This window comes from Ambystoma mexicanum, chromosome 12, assembly GCF_040938575.1.
Source record: "Ambystoma mexicanum isolate Mex_15411 chromosome 12, UKY_AmexF1_1, whole genome shotgun sequence".
NCBI classification, from domain to species: Eukaryota; Metazoa; Chordata; class Amphibia; order Caudata; family Ambystomatidae; genus Ambystoma; species Ambystoma mexicanum.
The window spans coordinates 556,368,580-556,395,514 of record NC_090936.1 but is presented as its reverse complement, the minus strand read 5'-3'; the positions used below and the strand labels follow the sequence as shown (position 1 = coordinate 556,395,514).

The following is a 26,935-nucleotide window of genomic DNA, read 5'->3' as shown; positions in this document are numbered from 1 at the left end:
TGATAACCTTATGAGGTGGCTGCATCCTGTGAGAGGAACTTCAGGTGTGGGTACACTCTGTGTAAGAACCAGAGAACCTTAAGGATTGGCATGTCCCTTTGAGAACAGCTGAGAACCTTAAGGGGTGGATGCAACCTGTTATTAATATTATTATTATTATTATTATTATTATTATTATTATTATCATTATTATTTAATTCTTATAGAGCGCTGCATGCCCATAGGTTGCACAAAAAACATTGAACATGAACAAGACGGACAGTTAGGAGGTCAATGCAGGGGGGAAGGGAGAGCTGCGGGTGTTGACTCTTCAGCCTGGCTGTGAGCGAACCTGAGAAACGAAAGTGGGCTTGTGTGCTTGTGCCACGTGGGAGAACCTGAGAACCTTAAGATATGGGTGCACATTGTGAGAGAATACAAAAACCTTATGGGTGGCTCTGCCCTGAGGGAGAACCTTTGAAATGTTCACAAGTGATGTAATAATTGTAAGACAATACAAGGATTAAAAAATAATTACTTCCACAATAGGCAAAGGCATGTGTAAGTCAACGTTTGGTCAGGGCTTCTCAGACACTACTAAAGCTATCCATTAACCAACTACATGCAACATAAATCATCATTGTTCCACTATTCAGAGTCTGATGTCCACCAGGCAAAAATCATCATTTTAGTTGGCGTGTGGAATGTGGATAGATGTTGTTCCATAATCTTGCACAATAAAGTGACAGTTAATTTTTATAAATGCCAATTGCTCAACATCTGGGACTGCATGGCATCACCCGGGGTTAGCAACAATAGCCTCTGAGACACCAAGGACTGTGCATAGGTGAAGTCAGCTTAGTTATTCAACAGCAACTGGCACAAGTGCTGCTGGCCAAAAGGATGTTGTACAGGAACAGTAATGGGCATCACCCTTCCTATGGGTGAGATGTCCAGTGGATAGGCAACAAGCATCTGTGCGTCTGATGATACGATTTTCTTTCCTGTTGGAGGCATGTGTTTAAGAGGCCTATATGATTGAGAAGGGTGCTCCACAGGTTTTCCTCTCCATGTGCTACCTATTGATGCAGTCAATCCTGAGTTTTACATTTGTGGTGCAGTTACGAATGTTTGGGCTAAGTGGTGTTCTTCCTGCTTCCTGTGTTTTTTTTTCTCCAATTGAGGTTGGGAATGCTTCTTGTGATGCCTACTGCAAGTCCTCCTCCCTCAGACATGTGGATGAAAATCAGTCACCTTTACTTTGAAGCATAGGTACATAAAGGAATCCAGCAGGTACTCAATGCTACCTTTAAATTTGAAGAATGGAACATAAAGGACCAAGAAACTCAATCAAAGGCTTTCTCAGCATCAAGTGACAGGAGGGCTAGGGGGTTGTCAGAATTTTGAGAGTGAGAAAGCGTATTAAATAAAAGTCTAGTATTAGATGAAGCATGGCGATCTTTGATAAAACCAGATTGGTCAGGGTGTATAAGCTTAGCAAGATATTGTTCTGAGCGTTTTGCCAGAATTTTGGTGAATATCTTAGAGTCAGAGTTGATAAGAGAGATGGGTCTATAGTTTTTAATTAAAGAGGGATCTTTATCTGATTTGGGGAAAATGACAAGAAGTGCCTCACCAAAGGAGCCAGGGCTTTGACCAATTTTAACAAAGTACAAAAATAATTGTAAACGTTTTGGTGCAATGGAATCAATAAATGTTTAATAGAAATCTACGGTAAACCTGTCGGGACCTGGGGCTTTATTGGGTTTGAGGTCTGATATCCCTTGTTTGATTTCTGATAGGGATATAGGTGTGTTAACGGAGGAAAGGTTGACGGGATTTAAGGGATTTCTTTTCCTTAATATGGCAGGGCTTCTCTCTTTACTTTATCAATCTAGTCAAAGTCTTATACTCATCTCCTACCACTCAAATTCTTAATAACAACTCACTCTCCTCCTCTTTCCAAATACATGTCAAGGCTCTCGACTCTCTCCCTCATTATTTAACCTTGCACTAGAACTTCTCCCACAAAGTATCAGAACAAACACCAACATCAAAGGTATCTTCTTTAATAATATAGAAATAAAATGTTCTGCTTATGCGGATGACATTCTACTTTAACTTTCAAATACTGCCTACCCCATCCAACACTTAATAACTACCATAAATAATGTTTCTATTGTTTCTGGTTACAAATTAAATGTAATCCTAACACATGTAATCCAACTAATACCCGACTATTTGGCATGTCATGGCAAACCTCACATATTAAATATTTAGGGCTTCATATTGCTAAAGATATTCACACCACTATTACTCTCAACACTAACCTCATAGTTGAAAAAGTTACAGAAACGATCTTGGGATGGTCACCTCTTTTCTTATCTTGGTGGATGTGCCTTGATATTATAAAAATGATGATTAGCCCCATTATCGTCTACTCTTTATCTATGATAACCACAGCAATTCACACTTCATTTTACAAAAAACTTGATTCCCTTCTTCTTGAATTTTTATGGAATCATAAAACACCACGCATTGCCATCAACAAACTAAGACTTCCTAAACATTTAGGTGGAGTTAAATTTACTAACTTCCAATTGTACCATAGAGTCTTCGTCCTAAAGCAATTCACTATTTTTAAACACTATGAAACTCACCTTGAAAACGCTCCATTATGGGTCAGTATTGAAGCCAGTATTATTTCCCCGCTCTCCCTCTCCGACTTCTTAATTACATCCTCTTGGCCTAATATTACTTAATTTCCTTCACTGCACTTTTGGGTCTGTGAATTCTTTGGTAGGTCCATCCGGAATGGTAATTATCATCTTTGCATGATCCAATAGACCATGTCTGATGTTAAGGGATTTCAAGAGAGGTCTCATCAAGGAATCTTGTCCTCTTGGCTTGAGTGATCTTGGAAAAGTCTGGGGAGATAAAGATTCTACTGCCCTGAAAAATGATGGGGGAATTCTTTCTGGCAGCCAGTAGAGTTATGCGTGCTTGCTGATGTCTTAAAAAGCAAGAAATGAAGGGTTTTAGCGAAGTGTTGTTGTTAGAGCAGCGGGGCCTTACCCGGTGAGCATGTTGCAGTTCCAATGGCGGTGAAAAGGCGATACCGAGGGTGGAGGAGATCCATGTGGCAAGGAAATTGGTGAGGTCATCTTCTTCCATTTTTTCAGGGATCCCATAGAAGCGAAGGTTGTCTCCACGGTTTCTGTCTTCTAATTATGTGACTTCACCTTCCAGGTGAGCAAGTCTTAGTTGCATGTTCTGAAGGCCCTCCACCCTATTCTCCCCAAAACCAACTCTTTCTTAAGCTTTATCTAATCTGCCAGAGAATATTTTAATGTCATTTTTAAAACCTTTAAGTTCTTTTTGTATACTGGAGGAGCGGGAGTCCAGCGTAGAAATGGAGGAACGAATATTGCTGAGTTCCTCAAGAATTCTTTTCAAGCAGCAATGAAATGGTAAATTATCAGGTATTAGCACAGTTTTGGAAGTATCAGCCATGTTCACAAGTAAAAGATTGCACTTGTGTGTTAGCAGCTGGAGGAAATCCGAAAGAAATTTGAATATAATATGAAATGTAATATACAAATCTATCACTGTGTGGTCGCTCAAAAGAAACCAAGGGTCTGAATTGGCACAAAAGATAGAAATGCATCAGACCCACCTCCGAGCGAAGCGCCACTGTCAGCGTTGTGGAGGACACGCCGTATTCGAGTCAGGTGTCGGCAAACCTCCTCCTCCAAACCGCCCGGTGGACACAGCAGCAGAAATCAGGGAAATGCAGAGTTAGAGGATGTCTGAGGAGCTGCGGGCACAACACCGTCCCACACAGAGTCACCGACAACACAGTAAGAATGCTTGTTGCCGTAGAAGCCACGGAAATGTTTTAAAAACCATACCGTGCTGTTAACAACATAAAAAAAGTGTTTACGAGTTAACACAATTCATGCTAGATGTTCATGTTGAATATATAATCTCACAGCTCTCGGAGCTCCACGTCTATGCAGCCACCACTGTTGCCGCTTGGCCATGCCCCCGACATCATTATTTCTACCTCATAATCCTGATGAGGAGCATTTCTTTCCTTACTTGCCTGCAACAAGTGTGTTGTGAACATTGTAATAGTACTCTCCTGCCTTTTCAATGAAAACTGATTTCACCCAGGTGATCCTTTGTACATGATGTGCAGACTCATGTCACATACCCCTAGTTCTCTCTTTAATCTATTAGCTCCTGGTCTTCCACTACATTAGCTTCAAGGAACTTTGCATTGCCCACTGGGATTCGCATGGGGTGGTCCCATAGCTCAACCATAAAAAATTGGTCCGATATCTCCTCTAGCACAGACTTTGTTCAACATCTGCAAAACACCAGGCACCCCCCACATTTCCTGAGGGTGAGTCTGTGACAAACCTCGTTTTTGATGGATCCTACAATTTTTTAGGACGCAGTGAGGAAACGTAGCTGCAGCATGAATTTACATTTTGCCTTAAAGAAAGCTTAGCTTTTCCCTTTGCCTCTATCTTAGCAACTAATAGTCAAAGTCTTCTTCATGAGCACCCGCACTGTAGGCACCCCCAATACTGAGACAGTAACAGGTGCGCTCAATTTCCTTCCAAATGTAATTAGCATTCAATCTCCACCTGCATGCACATTTAGTCTACAAAGCATGGCTGTTGTGAGGCACCTATGGCAGTCTCGACAAGACTCCAGGCAACAGACTACCACCAGGCATACATGACCACAGGTACAATTGCAATGAATGGTCCAACAAGATTTTCCCCTCCCAATGCGTTATCTCTATTGCTGCAAAGACATCTCCCTTTGCTACACATGCAGCACGTGTGGTCCTAGGCACAATGTGGAAAATCACACACAATCAGTGGTCGAGTGTACGAAAAGAAGTAGAGGAACGATGTTCCCTACTGGCCTGCACCGCTCCGCACAGACCCCATCGCTGCGCCTCCTACCATGCAAAATAAAAAGCCCCACAAACATGTGCCTGCTCTTTAAGGAGATGAGCAAGTTTCAACTTCTTCCTACACTTATATTTTAAAACGAAAGCGTTCCGGAACGGTTTCTTTTTAAAATAAAAGTATAGGAACGGTAAAACGTATAAGTATAGGAGCACTGCTCCCGACTGCTCACGCCCACTTCGACCACTGCACACAATAACCGAACAGTGTCTTTTTATAGGAAACACCTCATCCCAAAACCATGAGAAACATGCACCAGACTACAGACTCGAAGAATGCAGAGCTGTGCACCGATGCACTCAGAGCACCGTCACAAGCACTTCAAGACCATGCTAACTGTAGAAGAGTTGTGGACTCTCATTGCTATCTCTTGAAATCGGTGCTTTTTTATTCATAAAAGTTTGTGAGGTCCATTTCTAGTAAACACAAATTAATATCACAATTAGAACTGTAAGCACCTGCACTTATCCAGCAAAGTTATTCATAATCACGTGAGATAATGTGGATTAGAACCAGAAACATATCAGAACTCTTGTTCAGGGTAATTGTTCTGTTTGACATTTCGTAAATGCTACAACTAGAAAAATACACTAGGCATAAGGACTGGATGTAGTTAATTATTCTTTGAGTTGTCGAGGTACACTTCATTGAACTTAAAGATATTATTTTTATACAACTCCCTTAATGCTTAATTAACGACCTGTGAATTCGTTTTGGGGTCAGATATCTTCATATTTTGATTGCACCTGTGCATATTATAATGTGTTTTTGTGTGACAACTTTGTTGTCTGAAAAAGTGGTTAATTAAAATAAATGCTTTCAGATTTACGTGGTGGAACCCCAATAGTCACATTCAACTATGCTCTGAATTGAGTGTTTGCAAAGTCCTCTGTTGCCTCGTCTGATGCCACAGCCTTCTGCCCACCCAAGGAATGATTGCTTCATTGGGTTGTAGCAGTCTCACAACTCATTTAAGGCTTTCAGCAAAGTATTTACTTTATTTTTGTCGCGGGAGGATAGCTCCGGGGCAAGGCAAGACAATGAGTCTGTGCTCAGAAACCTCTGGGTATTAAGCGCGTTATACATAACACATTTAAAAAAAATATTTGGACAAGATTTCTCTCACACTTTACTAACTGCGTAAAAGCAGTCTTATTTTAGGTGAACTAAGGACACTGTAAAGCAATCACAGACAAGTCAAGCGATGTGGATTCTTCCCTGCTGAGCCGCGTGCTCTAGCTTTGCTCTCCTTTGCGATTGGAACACGTCACATTGACTTCAGGGTTGACATACAAAGCCAAAGTCTTTGATAGTGATGCATTCCTTAGTATTAGAGATCCATAAATGTGATGGTGTAAATCCTCTGCGTCCCCCGAATATGACACCATAAATACATGCACACTTATTAATTTTCAGGCTAGCACCAGTAACCCAGAAGAGTACCCGGAATGATACTATGACTAGTCGGCAACAAATAAGATACTATGGTCCTAAAGAAAGATGGAAAGCTGCTTTAGGAGAGAGAATATAATAGAACAATGGCAAAAGAATACTAATCATTTCAGATCACTTACAAACACTGGACAATGAGGGCAATGCAAAATGATTTTGCTTAAGGTTTGGATTAGATTGTACCATATTAAGTTCCCTCTATGTAAATTCGATCCGCAAGTCGAGGCGAGAAAGGGTTAATAATGCAATATGCATCATGCCACATTGAGCCTCATTACAAGTATGGAAGCTTTCAGCGGCATGGTACCCCATACCAGTTACCGGTCTGGGTTCCCTGAATAGGGAAATACCGGGCCATTCCGACCATGGAGGGCGCAGTATTTCCCCCATTCAAGGAACCCGGACCCGGTACATCCCCATTCCTATTTGAGCCCCGATAGCATCCTACCCATTCCCATTGAGCCCTAACAGGCATCCCTAGCGGGACCCGCAAGCAGACCTCATAATGAGATGGTAGGGGGTTAACGGCGCCGGCAGCTCTACCGGCACCGTTAACCCCCTACCGCTTGGGTCGTAATGAGGCCCATTGTCTTTTAACAAAATACCATCAGTTGTTATCATTGTCTTCACTCAATACGCTTCTGAATGCAGTATTGCTTCCAAGAGAAGAACTTATCCTTGTGGCTAAGCTAGTTAGTTTCCGAAATGAAGAACCTTTGTTATTTAATAGTTAAATTCCTAATAATCAATATGCATGGCTGCATCAGCCAATCAGGTTGCTTCAAACCCAGGCTCCATGCAGCCAAATGGCAACTATCCTCCTGCCCCCATTTGCTTCACTCTTTTTTCCCCAACCCTCCATGGACCCCACTTGACTGAGTGCCAGAGGTTGTGCACCTCTGCGGCGCTCTTCACAGCACACCTGCCCAATACTACCATGGAAATGGAAGAGGGGATCCCCACAGAGCCCCATCTTCAATTTCTATCATGGCCAAATCAGGCGAGAAAATGTTTGTGAGAACCAACAGGTCACAGAGAGCATCTATCCTCTTTGTTCTCACAAATGTATTGCTCTTAGCACCCCACAGGTTGGCTTTAAATTGCTAATGAAGCAATACACACCTGTTTTGGGGTCTGAAAGATGTGGCAATGGTACCGGGGCCCAGCATTAAGGACCTCAATTCCTTTTGGCCTATCACTTGGGTCCCGGTCAGTTATCACTTGGATCAACCACCAGAAAGGGTTGTTATTGCTTCATTTTAGTTCTGTAGTTCCCCAGCTGAATTCATTTACTTAAAGAATTGGTTTGTCTTGTCAGCAACTTGGCAAGAAGTCCCCTATTTCACCTAAAGCTGTAAGCACAACATGGCAGAACACCCAAAGAGGACAACATCATTAGTCCCAAGAGTGAAAGTAAGGTCCCCAGTTTGCAAATGGAGATAATAACAACTTCTTTTACATATATGTAATTTGCATTCAACTATTGTTCTTTTCATTCATAGTGCAGCAAATATAAGGTTTTACGATCACCCAATTTAGTGCCACTCAAAATATCAACCTTGGAGGGTTTAAGGCAAAATCAACCCAACCTATGAGTTCCACATTGGACACAGATCACATCACAGCACAACAGCGAGCACTTAAATTACAAGGTGTGAAACTAGTTTTTTTTTGTATGTCCTTTAGGTGTGAAGCAGCTACACAGCTTGAAAAGGCAAATCAAATATATCACTACTCAAACCGGGAGAGATTGCTGTTCATGACTGAATTTCTTAAGACTTTTACACGTGTCATAAGCAAAGCAGATGCCCACCATACAAGTATCAGTGCAGAAGAAGCAAAGAAACATAGAGTAATGAGAAGAAGAAGGATAAGGTGGTCAAGGGAAGGATAGTGAAATGTGTACACCCTTTAGTGAGGGCAGGTCTTTTATGATAATATTTTGTCTAAAGGGTCCAAGTCTGGTCGTGCAAGTGCATGGGATAAAACATGATCATGATCAAGAGCCAGGGCTTTTTTCTAATGCAGTCTTGTGAGGAGAGACTCCCTAAAAGGTCTGTGCATTACAGCTGGGGCAACAATTCATTACTACCAATGCATCTGCTACATCTATTAACCTTCTCAATCTGTCCTTTTCTTACTAACCGCTCTTTGAAAACTCTGATCTCCACGCCCATGCTCAGCAAAGCTGACTACTGTGCGAGCCTACTCCTTGGCCATTCTCTCTACTCCTTCCTTCCGCCAGACAAAGTCCTCAGTTTTGCTACCTGCACTCTCTACAAGCTACTCAGAACCTTGACCGCTTCTGCCTACCGGCAGAATGCTGGTTGACACTCCATGCGCGAACACTCCCTATTCATGTTCCTTCTCTTAGCCTACAAAGCTATCAATGGTATCGGTCCTCAGTAACTCTCTGATTGTATCTCAGTTTATTTGCCATCTCGTTCCTTCTGATCCCCCTCTGCACTCAATTGGTCTTCCCATACCCTCCCTGTGCCTTCTCTCGCCTCTGCTCTTTCTCCCTACTCGCCCCGCTCCACTGGAACCCACTGCACGTCACAATCTAAGCCAGCCCAACTATGGACTTCTTCAAAGCTCGACTAAAACTTCACTTACTTGCTAAAGAAGAAGCTTCCCTGTCCTCCACCATCTTCCCTACTTGACCCCACCACTTCCTCCAGTGATGCTAAAACATGTAATTTTGCATATTTTTATAGTACACCTCTTTATTTTGTAGTACCTGCCTCCTTAGGTTAATGTGACCTTTCTAAGTCACCTGTTCTCTGAAACATATATTGTTCTGTTTATTTTGTCCCTGGTATATGTCTTACGTTATTACACGCTTATAAACTGTCTCATCCCTAGTTCTAATATTTGTGCTATTGTGCAAGGACCCTTCATGGGAATGGCTTCTCAATCTGTAAATGTTTTATTATAAGTCGTTTCTGATCAAAAAGGACATCCCGGTTCTTCAGATAAATCCAAATCCAAAATCCCGCCAGGCAGTAGCTTGACACTGCCTGCAAAGGGAGTCTTCCTGTCTGGAGTTTAACCATGGCCTCAGCTGGAGTGTACTTCATGGCTGCATGTGCTAAATGTTGACTGGTGGCGAGGCGGACCTCCTGTGCCTTGCATTGCTGGCTGCTGGGGAGACCTTTTAAGTTTTTTGCTTGGCTGGTGGACATCTTGCCAGTCCTGAATATAAATGTGTCTGTTAGCTGATAAGGCTCCTCCTTTGCTCTTGCTCTCACATATGCCTTCCTGTCTCTCCTTCCAGGTTATCATGAGAAGTCCGGCAAGCCCTATTGCCGTAAGGATTTCCTTACCTTATTTGCACCGAAGTGTGGTGGGTGCAGTCAACCGGTGATTGACAAGTATTTGACCGCCATGAACTCCATCTGGCACGAAGAGTGCTTTGTATGTGGGGTAAGTGCATTTGATGATCATGCAACTTGACATACATGGGGGTTGCCTAGTGCATAAAACAGAGGGTGTGGGTGCATGTGTGGAGCTTCTTTGCTTGGTTTAAATGCTCTCTGAAAGTGCAATGTAAGAAGCTATGACAGATTTGAGCATTCTCAGCTTATACCGTTCAGTTTTCAGTAAGTATGTGTCTGGGGGGAGCTGTCCTTTGTTGGCTTGCTGTAGAGTTGTATTTCATTTCAACAATATACATCAAGGAGCGGGCATTATTGTCTGGTAAAGGCTGCTAAGCCCAAGTTATATATTCGATCAAAGAAAGGGCCTTAGTGCAGGCCCTGGGAGCTTACCGGACAGTAATGACCACATCCAAGGTGCATATTGCTATTAACACCATTGCGTCTCATTAACAAAAACATGTTTCTTTCTGGATCACAACCACAGTGCTCAGGAAATGCAGAACACCAGAAAAATGGATCTGTACATAGTGTCCTTTGCTCATTGTTAAATCTAGCTACTGTCGCAATGCCATTGTTAGCACACATCTGGTGGCACTGCTCTGGAAGTGTGCCATAGGATGCCTAATAGGTGGGAGGGCAGCCTGTCACTGCATCCCCGCGTGGAGAGCCACCTTCTGGATCAATGAGACCCCCAGTTTTCCCTTCCACAGCATGTCCTGGAGGGACTCTGCATTTCTGCTCCACCCAGGGTGTTACACATGTCGACCACACCTCTGGGCCCTGATTGCACATGCAAATGCTGCACTAAAACAAAGTCTATTCACAATAGGGGTTTCCTTGTGTGCGTGGGTTACACCCCAGTAGAAATGTGGGAACCTTACCTCTATAATGTGCAGCCACAACATCCTTGGATTAGATTCTGAAAATCTCAAACTGCAATGGGGCCACCTAAATAATGCATGTTGAACAGAGGGGATCAGACGTTATGTCCAAATGGACAAGGTAGTCAAGAAACGTGGACTTAATTTTCTCCCTGGGCATCACACATTAGGAGTTTTATAAAGTGAAACAATTTTGGTCTCAGCACCACCTGAATGCAAGCTACTTGTTTATCCACCTATTACCCATTCAGTATTTCACACATCTATAGACCAGCAGCTGCAGCAAATATGCCACTGAAGGAACTATCACAAAAGGCTTTCCATGCAACTTTCCTTCCATCTGCTCTCAAACCTACCACCCGAAATCGTCCTGATTTTATATTGCACCAGAAAATGTCAACCTCCTGGGACCTAGTATCTCCAGGTAAACTACGCCAGTTGTGAAAAGAGCCAAGAAAGAGTTCGCCCAGCACACATGAGAAGTTATCAGAAAGGAACCTGGTGCAGACGGAAGGAGTACTAACAAGAACACATCACAAACGCTAGGAATGAGTCAAGTGAGATATTGCAAATCTGCACTAAACCAGCAAAACCTTACGAAGCGAAATACAACACACCAACATCCAAAAATGGTTGACAACATCCCTGCCTTGTTCAATGATGAGGTGTTAAGCCTGACGTACAACATCAGCTTCCATTCGCTCCTATCTGGAACACTAAATACACATTTAATTCCCCTTCCTAGACTATCAACCATCAGACCACACCCGACCCTCACTGAGAAGGCTAGTGACTTGGGAAAAATCGTTTATGCAAACCTGACAAACAACACTCAGGTTGACACAGCAGCAACATCTGCCCATTATGAGCTCCACATCCGGTGCCAAATGCTTTCATTGCCTGACTTCTGCCACAAGACTTTGATGGTGAGAGCCCTGAAACTCTAAGGGTGGAACAATGTGAGAGCCCTTATATCCATCTACCTGCAAATTATGTAAACCAATTGCAAATAATTCAAACGGGGGTGAACTGGTTGATCGCATGTCTGAAGAAATGTCACCATGCTCATTGTGAAAAGCCTGCAGGGACCCATGATTAAACAAAAAGTGGGTTACTACAATCTATGCATTCTATACAAATTCTCCTGGGACAACAGGCCCAAATACCTGCCCGACCTTATCAAACCGACAGCCATTCAATGAACCTCAGGTCAGTAACAACACAAGTAATGTGGGCTGCCAAAGGAAAGACAATGTGCCGTGGAGGTTGGCATGATCACCCAACTAAGCTCTATGATGAAAACACCCCAGCACAGAATTCATGACATGAAAAGAACATGTGCCACTTTCGGAAATGTCAGAAAGCCTTACTACCCCTACTCTGACCATAGGTGGCAACTTTGGGACGTGCATATGTCTATGTATCTCGTCATCTCACTCGCAATCACCCGCTGCTACCTCATTCTCTGGAAAATGTACAATAATCAATCCACCGTCTAATGACCACGACCATCCTGGGCCATGCACAGATGATTCATAACACAGCCCTTAACTGGCCCACTGCACTGACATTTTGTATGGTCTCTAAGTTTGTTAAAAATCGAAAATTGTATCTCATGTTAAATGTTAAAAACCTATTTGATCGGTTGTCGTTGACTGTTGGAATGTGACCTAGGTCTGCCGCAAAAGGAACCCTTACATCCCAGTCTTCACCCTTCTCCGTTCCTCTCCAACATTTCATTCTGTTATGTGTCTAGCATTCCTTACATAATAAATAAATCAATACACAATTAACCACCTGCATCATTTTTATAGAAACTCAGGTCATTGGACACAAAGAATGTGGGGAGAGACACAAGTCTCATCTCCCAAACACGGGTAACATCATGGAGGCAGACATTTGCGAATGTATGTAATCCTGCCAGTAGAGTTATCTGGAGAAACACCTTTCACATATTGTACACAATTACAGCCACAGTGTGCATGGTGTCATTTGGGCAGAAGTGGTGCAACAACTGATGCTGTCTAATATAAAGTACAAGTATGATGTCCCACCTCACTTGCAATGCAGTGGGGTTCGTTTTTAGGATGATGTGCCCATCCCTCCAAGTGCCCCTCTGCAATTGCCATCCTAAGTATCTTCATAGAATAGGCCATATTGTACGCCTGCCATGCTTATGGGTCATTGTAACATGACCAAAAAATGTGTAAGGAAATCAAAAAAATATAATTTGGTAACTGTAAATATTGCAACACATTTCTGAACTTAAACCAATGCAGCAACAGAGCAAGCATAAATTGATTGCATATTGAGAGGCAAGTGCAACGCCTCTTAAAATAGTGAAAGGCCCATTCAAATGTTAGTTTTTTATATAGCACCAGACTGGGACCCAGAGGTCGAAGTGGGCGGGAGCGGTCGGCAGCGGTGCTCCTCTACTTCTTTTAATTAAGGTTTACTGTTCCTATACTTTTATTTTAAAAATAAACCGTTCCGGAATGGTTTCGTTTTAAAATAAAAGTGTAGGAAGAAGTTGAAACGTGCACTTTCAGTGCACTGCACTGAACGTTCCCCTAAACAGCAAACACATGTTTTTTGGGGTTTGTATTGTGTGTGGGAGGGTGCGTGGCGATGGGGTTTGTGGGGAGCCGTGCAGGCCAGTAGGGAACATAGTTCCACTACTTCTTTTCGTACACTTCGACCACTGCAGTGGGACCTCATTCCTAAAATGTTGGCTTCCACACAAATGGCACCACCTTGTAAAGTTTACAGTACAGGGATGTGACAAATCAACTTCCGGGGCACCAGTGGTGTAGGGGTGAATATCGGTTTCTAAACCATCAATCAGCCCCACACCTCTAGTACATCAGAAGGGATCTGAACAGATTAAAAATAACAAGCAAATTATAAGGTCGTGGATCGTTGGTTACTTGCAACACCGAGAAAATACAATTATTACCCAATGATAAAAAGGTTGTATAAACAAAATCTACTTTATTTATATCACAACAGACAGTTCTAGCAACACTACGAGATACAACCCACCCTGTAAGTTTAAAGGAGGAAAAGGGTTGCACTGTGGATACTAACAGGACGGTAGTCAGTATGGTCAATAACCACAACAGTTTAAGGTTTCTTTGCTTCAGCACAAAGGGAGCAATGGGTCTTAATATGTCTCTGGGGGCCTTCTGGGAAGGACCAAGTGGTCAGAACCACAATGTACGTTGTGCTGTAGTTGTTCTTGGTGCTCAACAGGGTTGAGTCAGCTTCAGGATGCTTTGCAGGTTTGAGTTACAGCTGCGGGTATCAGGCAGCAAGACGGTTAGGTGAGCGAAGCTGGACAAATGGATGTAGACTGGCGTACACCGTCGCTCTGGGTCAGGAATCGTTGTCTCAGCGTTGTTCAGCGGTTCTGAAGCACTGGTTGAGACATCTCAGATGTCTTTAATCGACTGCGGCTTGACAGCGCTCAACGTTGTAGTCGGTTGCAGCTAGAGCAACTCGACTGGCTTGAAAATGGCCTTTAAGGTGGACATCGGTAGATGCTTGTCTAGGCATTTATCCAAGCTTCTTCAATGGGCTTGTGTTATGCTTTAAGATGGATGGTCCACAGCTGTGGATTGTGTTGCAATCAGCTGCCTTGTCCTTGGTTGTAGGTTCAAAGACCTTCTGGCACTTCCTATCCAGGGAGCTTGCTGCAGAACCTAGCAGGGCATGCTGTGTGCTGACTGCGTACTGGTTCTAGAGTGTATGGACAGTCCTCTGAGTTCTTTACTCCCTTTGGACCCGGGGAGATGTTAAGAGGATAGATCTTGCTTCCCTCTTCGGAGGTCCTGGCCTTCCTTCACTGGCAGAAGATGTAAGGCAGACTGTACATTCAACCAGAGTCCAAGGTTGAGATATTCTTTGCTACTTCTGGTCAAGCCATCAGATGATCTGCCAAAAGAGGGGTCAGCCCTCTTTTAAAACCAAGTGGGCCACAATGATTGTTGTAGGCTAAGCCTACTTTAATGAACAAATCCTGGGTTCCCTACCAACAATCTTCTGTATGCGCGAGGTCATAACCAGAGTGCTTAGCAACAGGAAAGGTAAAGGGGTGAAAACAGGAACAAGGTGTGCCCCAGAACTAAAATGACGGATACCTTCTCTCAGCAGAATGATGTCTGGCCACACTCCCTTGTGATACTAAGTCATACCCATCTTCCTTGCTGTTGTTGATCAAAGAGTGTCTCTGGTTAATGGTCCTCTATAAGTGGTCCCTGTTAAAGCGGCAAGTGTCCCTTGAAGCTGCAGTGAGACCAGTCTCTCTGGCTCCTTAAAACCAAATTCTCATACTTTATGAATGGGTTCCCGCTAGCGGGGTGGCTTACTGTCATTGATACTGAGAGTGGGAGCTGGATTCAGGTTAACACTTACATATGAAAGGTTGTTGGGTTTCCTGTCTCCTTTGTTAACCTCTGGAGCTAGGCCCTAATTGGGCCTGTTTGAAATACCCTCTATTGGTATGTTAATCACTGTAAACAGCTGCAGGGCTTAACAAAAGAGCAGGGTGGATCCATGGAGGCTTTGTTAGTTACTCAGGCAGGCCATAGCAGGGGGAAACTTAGTCCTTCCCCTTCCTGGAGGTGAAATGGTGCACACCTGGCTGTCACATTCCAACTAAATATGACATGGCGGACTGTGGCTGTAGGTTGTGTCCACCCATGGTACATGGGTGTATGCGTTTGTTGTGGTCTGAGCATAGGAAATTGTGTGTGGGTTAGCCCCACACATTGTCCTGAGGTTGGTCTACCATCATTCCATTCAATTAAAAATGTCAAAAAGCCCAAGCGATCGCACACCCACCATGCGGATGGTCGAATTACTCACAAGAGGGTACTGTTTGGTATTACAGAATAGGCCACATAACCACTTCTGCATTATCAAATGCTCTCCTGTTGATCCCTGTGGTGTGGTATGCATTCTAGAGGGGGCATTACCTTATTTGCAATGGGGCACATCCCATGCAGATGACAGTATCTGATTGCCCTGTGCACGTGCCACCTGGTAGTCGGCAGAGACAAAAGGCACCACCCAAAAGCACTCTTTTAAAATGGGACAGGAGGATTCAAAGCACAGTTGCTTGTGCCCCGCGCGCCAGGATTGTTCTTTCTAAATCCCATACATGCATATATAGATGCACCTTGGCAGGTTTTTACTGCGCACCCTCGTGGGTCGTCCCAGTCCGTCATCACACCACGCCAATAGCTTTAGGGAGGGAGTAAATTGCAGGTCAGCATAAAGCAAATGTTGTACCATTCCCGGCAGCGCGTGTGTGCTTGGGAGCTGGGCTTTATTTAAATGATGGGGTTCAAACTCTGTGTTTTGTTTAGCCTGTATTTGCTGCACCAGGTGTAGCACAGGGCTTTGTTCATCTGGCCTGGGATATGAGAAAGCACCCTCAGTTTTGATTAATAAGAGGACTGATGCACAGAGAAATTTTAGGATTATCCTAGGATCACACCATATGGTCAAGGAGACAAGCATTTTGCCTCATTACGAGTTTGATGGTAATCGCAAAATCATTAATCGTTACCACCAATTGGTCCTGTGTGGTTACTGTGGCGTTGCCCCTTTAAGGGTACGCACGCGACGGAGTGACGTCAACTCCGTCGCGTGCCAGTTTAAATAAACGGGGCGGCTCCTGGTGACGTCAGTTCACCGGGGAGCCCACACCGACAACATCTCCGTCTCTGTGTCTCATTACCACAGGGGGTGGGGGGCTCACGGAGGCGGCCCATCGGAGACCGCTAACAGTGGCGACGAGGATGGGATCGCTTCCTGGGACACGCGGGGGAGTTCCGCCGCAGCGCAGATGATTGTATGTGAGCGCGCGACGAACTCCGACCGCAGAGAAGGAAGCGACGCACGCGGCCGGCGGCCATTTTGATGAACAGGCCTCGGAGACTCACGGCTTCATAACGAAGCGTCGGTGAGCCATCCGGGCTTAATTTTTGGAAATTTCAGCGGCGGATGGTCGCTGAACACAGCACATGTCAATTTCGTGAGGAAATTTTGACAATTTTCACGATTATTGTCGAGCAGAGGCAGGGAGACTCCATGGGGAGCCTGCTGTTGCAATAGGAGTCTGTCTCTTCCTCTACTCAATTTTTGGACACATCATTGTCTGCATGCTGGCTGGAGTGACACCTTCACGAAGATCACGGCTGGTGGTGAGTTGCGGCCCCTTTCTTGCCAATCTTGTGGGGTGCCTGTGCGCTTTCCACCATGAACCAGGATGCTGCTGCTGCTCCTGCTGTTGTGGGTCCGGCACCGCCTGTGCTTCCACCTGCCCCTCCGCCGAAACCACCGGGGTCCCTACAGCCAATGCCTGAGTTTGATATCTCGGGTGCTCCATCGGGCCTGGGACAGAGGTGGAAGATGTGGATGGATAGGCTGGAGATGTACTTCAGGGCCACAATGGAAACAACGGACGACGGCAAGCTGGCCACCCTCCTGTACTCTGCTGGTCCGGCGGTGCATGAGGTATTTATGTCCCTGCAGCCGGTGGACGGATCGTTTGCTGCGGCAAAGGAGGCACTCCATAATCATTTTCTGCCAATGGCCAATGCGGACTATGAACGTTTTCTTATGGGAACGGCTCGCCAAAAAGATGATGAGACTCTGGATGTATTCTTTGGGTGGCTGCGGCGTCTGGCAGCACCGTGTGCCTGGAATGACCCCGAGGTCATGATTAGGAACCAACTCATTCAGGGGTGCAGCTCTGGGAAACTGAGACGCCAGATCCTGCGAGAGCCGGGCATCACCCTCCCTCGCATCCTAGAACTGGGGAGGTGCCACGAGGTCTCTGAACTGCGGGCAACCAGGATGGAAGCGGGTATTCGCCCAGCCAAGGTGGAAGAGATCTGTGCGGTCGGAAGAGGCCGCGGGTTAAGGCGCCCCATGAACAATCAGAGCCAGCGCGCGCAGGGGTCGAATGTCTCCTGCCCGAAGTGTGGCTATGATCTCCCGCACCCCGCGGAGTGCCCGGCAACGGGAGTCAAGTGTGGCAGATGCGGAGGCCCTGACCATTTCGCCAGAATGTGTAAGTCTGCCGCCCCCAAAATTGTGCCGAGGGGACCAGTTCGAGCCGGCTTCTTCCGGCCCCAGAGGGCCTCCAACGTTGCCCAGGTGGACCAAGGTGACGAAGGAGCCCCTCAGGAGGAGGAGGAGGAGGACGAGGATGAGGAGAACGTGTTTTTCGTGTCCAGTGTGAGCGTACTCAAGTCCCGCTCCAAAAGACAACCCAGGTGTAACGTGTTGGTTAATGGAGACTCTGTGCCGATGCTAGTGGACACTGGCGCATCTGTAAATGTAATGGCCCGCCAGCATTACAAGACCATGCTGGCCCCGCCTGCGCTGGCTGCGCCGAGGGCACGCACATTCACCTTCGGCGGGGACCGGCCTTTGCCTCTAGACGGTGTATTCGTGGCCCGTGTGCAGTATGGGGACTCACACATACGGGCTCGATTCTACGTTACACCGGTGAGCGACAACACCCTGCTCTGCTGTGCCGCGGCGGAGGCACTGGGTATTGTCACGTTCGCATACGCAGTATACTTAGAGGACATCCAGGTCCTCCTGGCCAAACATGGATCCCTGTTTGAGGGCATTGGACAGCTGGTGGGTGAGCCGGTCCGGCTCCATATCGATGAATCCATACAACCAGTGGCGCTGAAGCACCGACGGGTCCCTTTCCATCTCAGGGATCTGGTGGATCGTGAACTTGACAACCTCGTGGGGTTGGACATAATCGAAAAGGTTGAAGGACCCACCCCCTGGGTGTCCCCATTGTCATCGCCCGCAAGCCCAAGCAACCCGATGCTGTGAGAATTTGTGTGGACATGCGGCTGCCTAATAAGGCCATAAAGAGGGAGCGACACCTCACCCCCACCATCGATGACATTATTGCAGAGCTGCAGGGTGCAAGGTTTTTCTCTAAGCTCGACCTGAGATCGGGCTATCATCAGGTGGTCTTGCACCCCGAGTCCAGGTACATTACTACCTTTACCACACATCGGGGTCTCTATCGATATAAAAGACTAAGCTTTGGGGTGTCCTCGGCAGCGGAGGTCTTTCAAAACATAATAAGAGGTGCACTGACGGATCTGGAGGGCGTCCTTAATATCAGCGATGATATCCTAGTGTACGCCAAATCGGAAACGGAGCATCTGTCACGCCTGTCCAAGACTTTTGAACGGCTACGTCTGCTGGGCCTCACTTTACACAAGGACAAGTGCGAATTTCTGAAGACGGAGATCGAATTCTTTGGGTTCGTATTCAAGGCGGATGGGGTGTCACCAGATCCCCGCAAAGTGAGAGACATCAAGGAGGCGCGCCCGCCCGAAAATGTCGCGGAGGTGAGGAGTTTTCTGGGGATGGTTACTTACTGCGGCCGTTTCATCAGAAATCTCGCATCCCGCTCTGAGCCCCTGAGGTCGCTCACCAAGAAGGACACCACCTGGCAGTGGGGCCCTCTGGAACAGGCGGCATTTGACGATATTCGAGGGGCGTTAGCAGCGCATGACACCATGGCATTCTTTGACCCGAGCCTGCAGACGGAGATCGTGGTGGACGCCAGCCCATATGGGCTAGGGGCAGTGCTCACGCAAGTGGGAAAAGACCAGGAGGTCCGGCCAATAGCATACGCCAGCAAGGCCCTGTCTGACACTGAGCAACGTTACTCTCAAATCGAGAGGGAGGCCCTGGCGGTGCTGTGGGGCTGTCGGCACTTCCGCCTCTACATTCTGGGGCGTCCCGTGACCGTGGTCACTGACCACAAGCCGCTGTTGCCGATCATGGCGGGCTCGTCATCTCGCCCGCCAGTGAGGATTGAGCGTTGGATGCTCGCCCTGCTGGAGTATGGGGTGTCATTGACCTATCGTCCCGGTGCCAACAATGCGGCGGACTACCTATCTCGACACCCCAGGAACGACTCGCAGGTGTCGGCGTCGGCGGAGGAAGCCGACGAACACGTCTGCCTGGTCATAGAGACTGCGACACCCAACTCCATGCAGGTGGAGGAACTTGAGGCGGCTTCGAAAGGCGACGAGTGTTTCTCCATCCTGAAGGAGGCCATGCAGAAGGGTGCCTGGAAGACAGTGCTGGAGGCGGTGGAGCAAAGAACATGTGAGGCCAGGGTCACTCTCGAGCAGTTGTGGAGAGTGAGAGAGGAACTAACATTCTCCGAGTCGGGGCTACTGCTAAGAGGGGAAAGGATCGAAGTGCCCCAGGCGAAAATGGCACAGGTCATCGCGCTGGCGCACCAAGGTCATCAAGGGGCCCCCAAAACCAAAGCTCGCCTCCGTCAGAAGGTGTGGTTTCCTGAGTTGGAGCGGAAGGTGGAGGCGTTCGTGGCCTCTTGTGTGTGGTGTCAGGCGGCGGCCCCGGCCCAGAAGGAACCGTCCATTGAAGCAATGCCCCGCGGGACTCGACCATGGGAAGTGGTGCACGCCGACTCTGGGTCTACATCCAGAGGCACGCATTTTCTAGTGGTGGTAGACGAGTGGTCGAGGTACCCGGAAGTTGAGTTTATAGACTCAGTGGCGTTTGAGAACGTGGTGGTGGCGCTGGAGAAGATCTTTGCCACTCATGGCCTCCCCTCTGTGCTGTGCTCGGACAACGGAGCCCCATTCCAGGGGGAGAGTTTCGCAGAGCTCATGAAAGAGTATGGAATTCAACACCGGCGGGTCACCCCGCTGTGGCCCCGCGCCAACGGGGAGGCCGAGCGAATGATGCGCACCCTCAACAAGGTGTTCCGCATTGCCCATGTGTCGGGGGGAAATTCTGCCGGGGTCGGCCGGACCGTCCGCAGACCTCCAGGCAGGGAGGCCCCAACTCCTCCCGTGTGTATCCCAGATAAGATGAGATAGAGTATGAGACGCACACAAGGAGCAAGGTGACTCTGCTGTTTATTAGACAAAACGGCAGGGATGGGTCAAGGAGCGCACGCGTTCGTCCTGACACACACTCAATCGTGGGGCTCGCAGGCCCTTTTTACTGTATTATGATGCGCTACTTGCGTCACTTCAGAAAGTTAACAAAAAACCTATCGCCACTCTTAATTGGGTGTTCGAGTGGTAGGGTTAGTATAGCACACATATAGAGAAAGATATTAGTGGACAAGGTGTAGTCAGGTGGTATATCTGGGTTGTCCCTACAATTAGATACATGAAAATTGTTACATGAAGGCTCCTGAGGATTGGCTAAATGTGCTGGCGTCAGTGATAAGAGCCCCATGTTCTGATTGGTGCGCCCGTGAGCTTCCCAGCCTGGGACCACCGTCGTTCCCAGCTCTCGGTGTACCTGTAAGTTGCAACAATGTTTCACTACGGGTACATGCAGACAATGTGAGGACTTATTCATAGCTAGACGGGGTACCGTTCCCACTGTTGCAGATGTCCATTGAGCCTTTCAAGTGTATCTGCCAGTGTCTCGTAGCGAGGGATCCAGACGCCTCTGCTCTCCCGGGTTTGGCATCTCGTCAGGTTCGGCTTGATCACGTGGGGAGGGACCGTGAAAGAGGCATAATTCTGCACAATTAATATTGTTTTTCTACTGTGCGTCTGGTTTAATTTGTCGGTGTGACTTTAACGTTGGTGCGCGGAGTGCGAGGTTGCAACATCGTGCCTTTGATGATTTGCTCTTGGACCGTGGGTTTGCAACATTGCGACCTTGGCTGGTTGCTTCGCCAAGCTCATTCTGCAGGATCAGCAACTGACTCTTGTCTTGTTGATGTCCACGGGAGCTCTTGTTTGAGGCCTACTTTGGCCCGGTGCATAAGTTGTCCGTTTGGTGCACAGGTGCTTTAGGTTATAGGAGCATATAATTCCATAATCGGTATTGTCTTTATTATATTTCTCATCGTTGTACCTGATTTCAAAGAGAAGCGTGAGCAAGCTAGTAAAAGTTCATGACGCGTCTTGCGTTTCTGCATTCTGAAAGCCTATATAAAAATAATAAAGATGCACGTCCGTGAATATGCCTGTCGCCTACGTCATAGCACTGAGTATATTCTTCGTGTAGGTTGGTGTGGGAATGTCCAGTGTGTATATTTGTACAGATGTGCTTCCCGTTGTCTAGGTCGTCATGGCATCTCTAACGACGTGTAGATTTTAGTCTAGTTGATCCGTGCCGCAGGTGTCGGCATGGCCAGTGCAGGCTGCTGGGCAAGCAGATGGACACATCCGTATGTTCCTGTACCAGGGTATCTGGTCGTCTGGTAAATGGGCAAACTCTTCTCGTGGCGGGTGTTTGGGTCGTGACCCTCTAGGCCAAGCGCGAGAGGTGAAGGACGGGAGCCTGGTTTTCCATTCTCCCACTTCAGTCCCCCCTCTGGTCGACTTGTCGACCACAAACATATCCTTCTCGTTATCTCCTCTTACTCGCCATATCTTAGTTATTCCTCCGAGATGTCCATAGTGGTTTACATGATCTTCAAAGGACCAATACATATATTCACAGGTACCCCCAGGAGTACAGTATACCCATCTTCCTATGTAGCTCCTGGGGTTTCTTGGGTTCTCGGTCTTTACTGACGGTGGGTCTAGATGGTTGGTAATTATTTGGGTGCGCAGCTTCTCCCTTTCCTGTATAATTACACCTGTATGCTGGCCGTCATCTGCTGGCATCAAGGGGTGCATTCCCACCATTTCCAGCAACTCGTCAGTAGTGCGTGCCTTTCGTGCCTTCCAAAATCTAATTATGATCAGGGTAGCTCCAGCCAATATAGTACAGCCCACTATTATTTTCAGTCCATCTGACAGCCAGGATGGCATCCACGACCATAATAGTGAAAACCAGCTCTCATCCTTGTTCACACCATTGCTTTCATCCGTCATTTTGGAGTGCATCTGAGCTAATTGTGAAACTGCTTCTGTCAGTGTACCATTGTCAGCATCATTGGCAGGTATGAACGTGCAGCATGATTGTCCTATCTTTGCACAAACTCCTCCTTCCATTGCTGTGAGAAGGTCCAATACATATCTGTTCTGTAGTGCTACCATCCTTACAGCTCGCAGCTCCTCTTTTATTGCGTTGAACCCATTTACTGTAGAATTGATGGTCATCATTAGTTCCCATCTAGTTATTTGGAGCCATTTTGCGTTTGCGTAAGCCTGTAATCCCGGGTGTATTATTGAGGAGAAGAACATTGCTGCTCTGCTGAATAGTCTGTGTTCTGGCGGTATTGATGTTAGTGCCGTTTCCGACCTTCCCCACAGGTAATTTCCTGTCAGCGGCTCTCCTTGTCTTTTTCTTCTATTTAGGACAGTGTCATTGCTGTTGGTCCTGTTCCCTTGCTCCTCCTGGAGTGGTGCAGATCTCTTTCTTCTCTTATCCCCTTCATTCATTCTAGGAAATTTCGCCACATCGACGTGCTTCTTAGGTACCACTAGTGATGGTACATTGACGTGTACCATTGTGCACACACCATTCCACAGGGGAGGCAGTGTATGGTATGCCTTTTCTCCACAGGCCCAATAATGATCCATTATTACTGCTGTTCCTGCTCCCCCCTCAGGTAACTCCGTCACACTTGCGCAATTGGTGTTATATCCTACGTCCACCTCTCCTTTATGCTGGTAACATACCTTGGGCGCAGTCAACGGTAGTATCGTTATTGGGTCTTCATCTTCTTCTACCCATGTGAGCATTGGTACATACTTGATCCACGTCGTCCAACATCGGTGATTGTGTGTCTCGATGGTTGAGATAGTTTCTTTTGTTACCATGTTGCTGCCAATCACTCCTATCTCCCAGCTGTTATCCAGATACACCTTTCCTGTTATCGTCAGTAGCGGCCTCTCCCAGCATCCTTGTTTACCCGGAATTTCAGTGGCGTACCAATCACATGGTAGATACTGCAGTGTTACTTTCTGTGTTTCTCCTTTTGCAGGGCCACTTGTTATATATTTGAATGCTTCAGCATGTAAACTGGTCTTGTGATAACTCAAGTAGGTCTTGAGGAAGTTGTTTTCATATGGGTATGAGTCTCGTGTTTTCCATGTCATGTGCACTACAGTTCCTTGAAATCTTCCTTTCGTCTGGAACAGTGCCAAGTATATTATGCACTGTGCTATCTTCTCATTTATTTCTGTGGCAACAAATGTTCGTGAAGCACTCATGGCGTATGGTATTAATGAGCAGACGTAGCAGCTATCCTCAGTTGTCTGCTTACCAATGCGGGTCATGGGTTGGTACCATATGTTGTTTGAGACATGAGCTGAATCTTGTACATAATTATCAATACCTTTATTGTCTGAGTATGTGCTGCGTTTAACTCTATTTTTCTTTGGTGCAATGTTACTACTACCACCTGACGTAACACCTGTTGCAGCAAGGAACGGGGGTATATTAGGTTTGGGTGCAGCAACAAAATTGATAGCACAGCTATACTGCCATACAGAAGCAGCCAAAAATCCGGTGATTATCAAAATCCCTATTATTTTTATTACAATTGCTAATCTCACCGGCATTTTGCTCTTACCTTGCTGCAGTCCTGGCAGCTTATTCTTGCGACGTTAAAGTTGCCCGCCTAAAAATTCTCAGAAATGCTCGTTTTTAAATGTTAGTTTTGTTTTGTTTAAGCTCTCCCTATCAAATAGTCATTCAGTGCCCAGGCGAAGAGCTGCTCCCACGCTACTCTAAGTGATTGGTCTCTTAAGACCGGCAAGTATGGGCGGAGGTGGGGCATGTAATATTCTATGGCCAGGAGGAAGGCTGTGTAGTAAACACGTACCCTTCTTCTTTTTAGGTATGTTGGCCTTTTTATTTCGTATACAAATTGGTGTGACAATTCTTCTGGGTAGTTATCGTCTGGGAGTACCATCTACGCCTGGACAGTGGACTTTGTTAGTTAGCTTTCTACTTAATAATACAATAATACGCAGTTCCTGTATGTGCGAGAGAAAAAAGAGAACATTCACGTGTTTACATGTGTATTTGTGCGGCCAATGTCTTTCAGTTTAGGTTACAACTGTCCTTTGCAGTCAATGGGCGGGGGGGGAGATGGCGTAATTATTTTTACTCTTTGAACGTGTGACCATGGGGTGGGCAGTGTAGTGATCACCCCTTTCTTCGTCAGTTGTTGTCTCTGGGGTGTCTGGGTAGTGAGAAGGTAAGGGAACAATTGGGTCGTTGTCTGTGGTAGAACTTCCTTCCGCTGTCAGGGATGTTGTTGCTGTTGTTCCAATGGACCTGTCGTTGGCGCTGGGGCGGGTCTGCAGTTTGTATATCTTTACATCATGTAGATGGTTCCAAGCACGCTTATCCTTTAGTTTTACTGCTCTTGTTGATACGTCTTCTACCAGATGTGGACCGGTGAACCTTTTGTCGTTCCACCTTCTATTGAAATTGCGAAGTAGCACGTGGTCACCTTTGGCTAGTTTGCACAAGTTCTCTTTTTCTAATTCTGTACTGGCGCCTTCTTCTTTATCTCTGGTGGACCCGCCCCGCGTGCGCTCGAGCTGTTGAGACACAAACACAACACTAGTAATCAAAGACGACACATATTGATACATTTCATCACCTAGTATACTCGCTGAACTTTTGTGGTCAGTGAATGCCCTTGACGTTGGCGTTAGGGGAAGGCGCATTTGACGTCCAGTAACCACCTCGTGTGGGGTGAGGTGGTGGTCGGACCCTGGCCTGTTCCTCAGTTCGAACAAGGCTAACGGAAGGCAATACAACCAACTTTTCTTTGTTGTTTGTTGTATCTTTGCAATTGCCTCCTTCAATAAGCCATTTAGGCGTTCACATACGCCGTTAGCCTGTGGGTGATATGCACATGCAAATTTGTGCTTTATGCTCAGCAGGGCTGTGATATGTTGGAACATTTTGTTTGCGAAATGTGGGCCATTATCTGATCTTAATACTTCGCACACTCCCCACCTGGGGAAGACCTCCCTTACTATGAATTTGGCTGCTCTAAATGCATCTGGGTGTGAACAGGGCCCTGCTTCAATCCACCTAGAAAATGGGCATACTACTACAATCATGTATCTATTACCTTGACATATGTTGATCATATCAACATAGTCAATGTGGAGGTGCCGAAAAGGTCCTTCTGGCCGGGGTATGGTACCTCTTATCACTTTTAGGGTATGACCGGCCGTAAACTGTTGGCATGTGAGACAATTGCTGATAAAATTTGAAACATGAGAATTTAACTCGGGACAGAACCAATCATCTCTAATTCGTGCTGCAATTATTTCCTTGCCTGTATGGGCTGGGTGATGTAATTGGCTCAGGGCGGTATTTAAAAGTGCCAATGGTATTACAACTTTCCCAGTACCACTCTGGCGCCATAGTGCGTCGGTTGGTGACATTGTACATCCTCTTTTTACCCATATTTCCTTTTCGGCCATTGGTGCTGCTGCTTGTAATTCCATAATCTGTGTGGCTGGGAGATGGGTATACCCTTCTCTTATTAACATCTCCCTAGCCATTCCCCTCCCTCTCCCTCTCTGTGAGTCTGTGGGGTCCCATATCTCACCAAAGTATGCAGCATATTTCGCATGTGCGTCTGCTGCTGCATTCCCTTTTGAGACATGGTCTTCACCATTGGTGTGTGCGGTGCATTTTACTAGGGCTAGCTCTTGGGGGTCGTTTATTACTTCAATTAATTCAGCCAACAAGAGGGCATGTTGCACTGGAGTGCCGTCAGCTCTCCTAAACCCTCTTCTCCTCCATTTTGTTAGCCCTGAGTGGACAGTGGATGTAACATATGCACTGTCGGAATATATTGTTACACGTTTGTTAAAACTTTCTTTCAATGCCAATATTAGTGCAACTAGTTCAGCGGCTTCAGCAGAGTAATGCTGTGGTAACTGTACACATTTCATAGCCACACACACCGGAGCCTCCATCATTTTTACCACTGCTGCCCCAGTTCTCCGTATCCCATCTCCTTGATCAATAGTTGATGACCCATCAATAAACAAAAGCTCACCTCCCTCTAGTGCATTCTCTTCAACTTTTCTAGTACATGAATATATTTCATTTAGTTGGGTGCAGTCGTGGGCGTAATCTCCCTCCTCAATTATTTCTGCTAGAAATCTTGCAGGGTTAACAGTGCTACATCTAACAATCGCTAGTTCAGCCCTAGACAAAATGATCTCATAACCTGATGCCCTTTGTGTCGTTAGTGTGGACTTGGGTTTATTCAATATTGCAAATAATGCATGTTCCACAAACAGTGTAGTTGGACACCCCATGGTTA

The 26,935-nt window shown here is 46.3% G+C and overlaps 1 protein-coding gene across 1 annotated transcript in view; it reads left to right on the top strand.

The window, feature by feature from the left end:
• The window catches only part of LPXN (leupaxin), a 526,193-nt gene that overhangs the window by 468,265 nt on the left and 30,993 nt on the right, over nt 1-26,935 (top strand). The window contains exon 8 of the mRNA XM_069628853.1: nt 9,697-9,845. Within this exon, the coding sequence (XP_069484954.1) occupies nt 9,697-9,845 (149 nt within the window). The remainder of the gene's footprint in view (nt 1-9,696; nt 9,846-26,935) is intronic.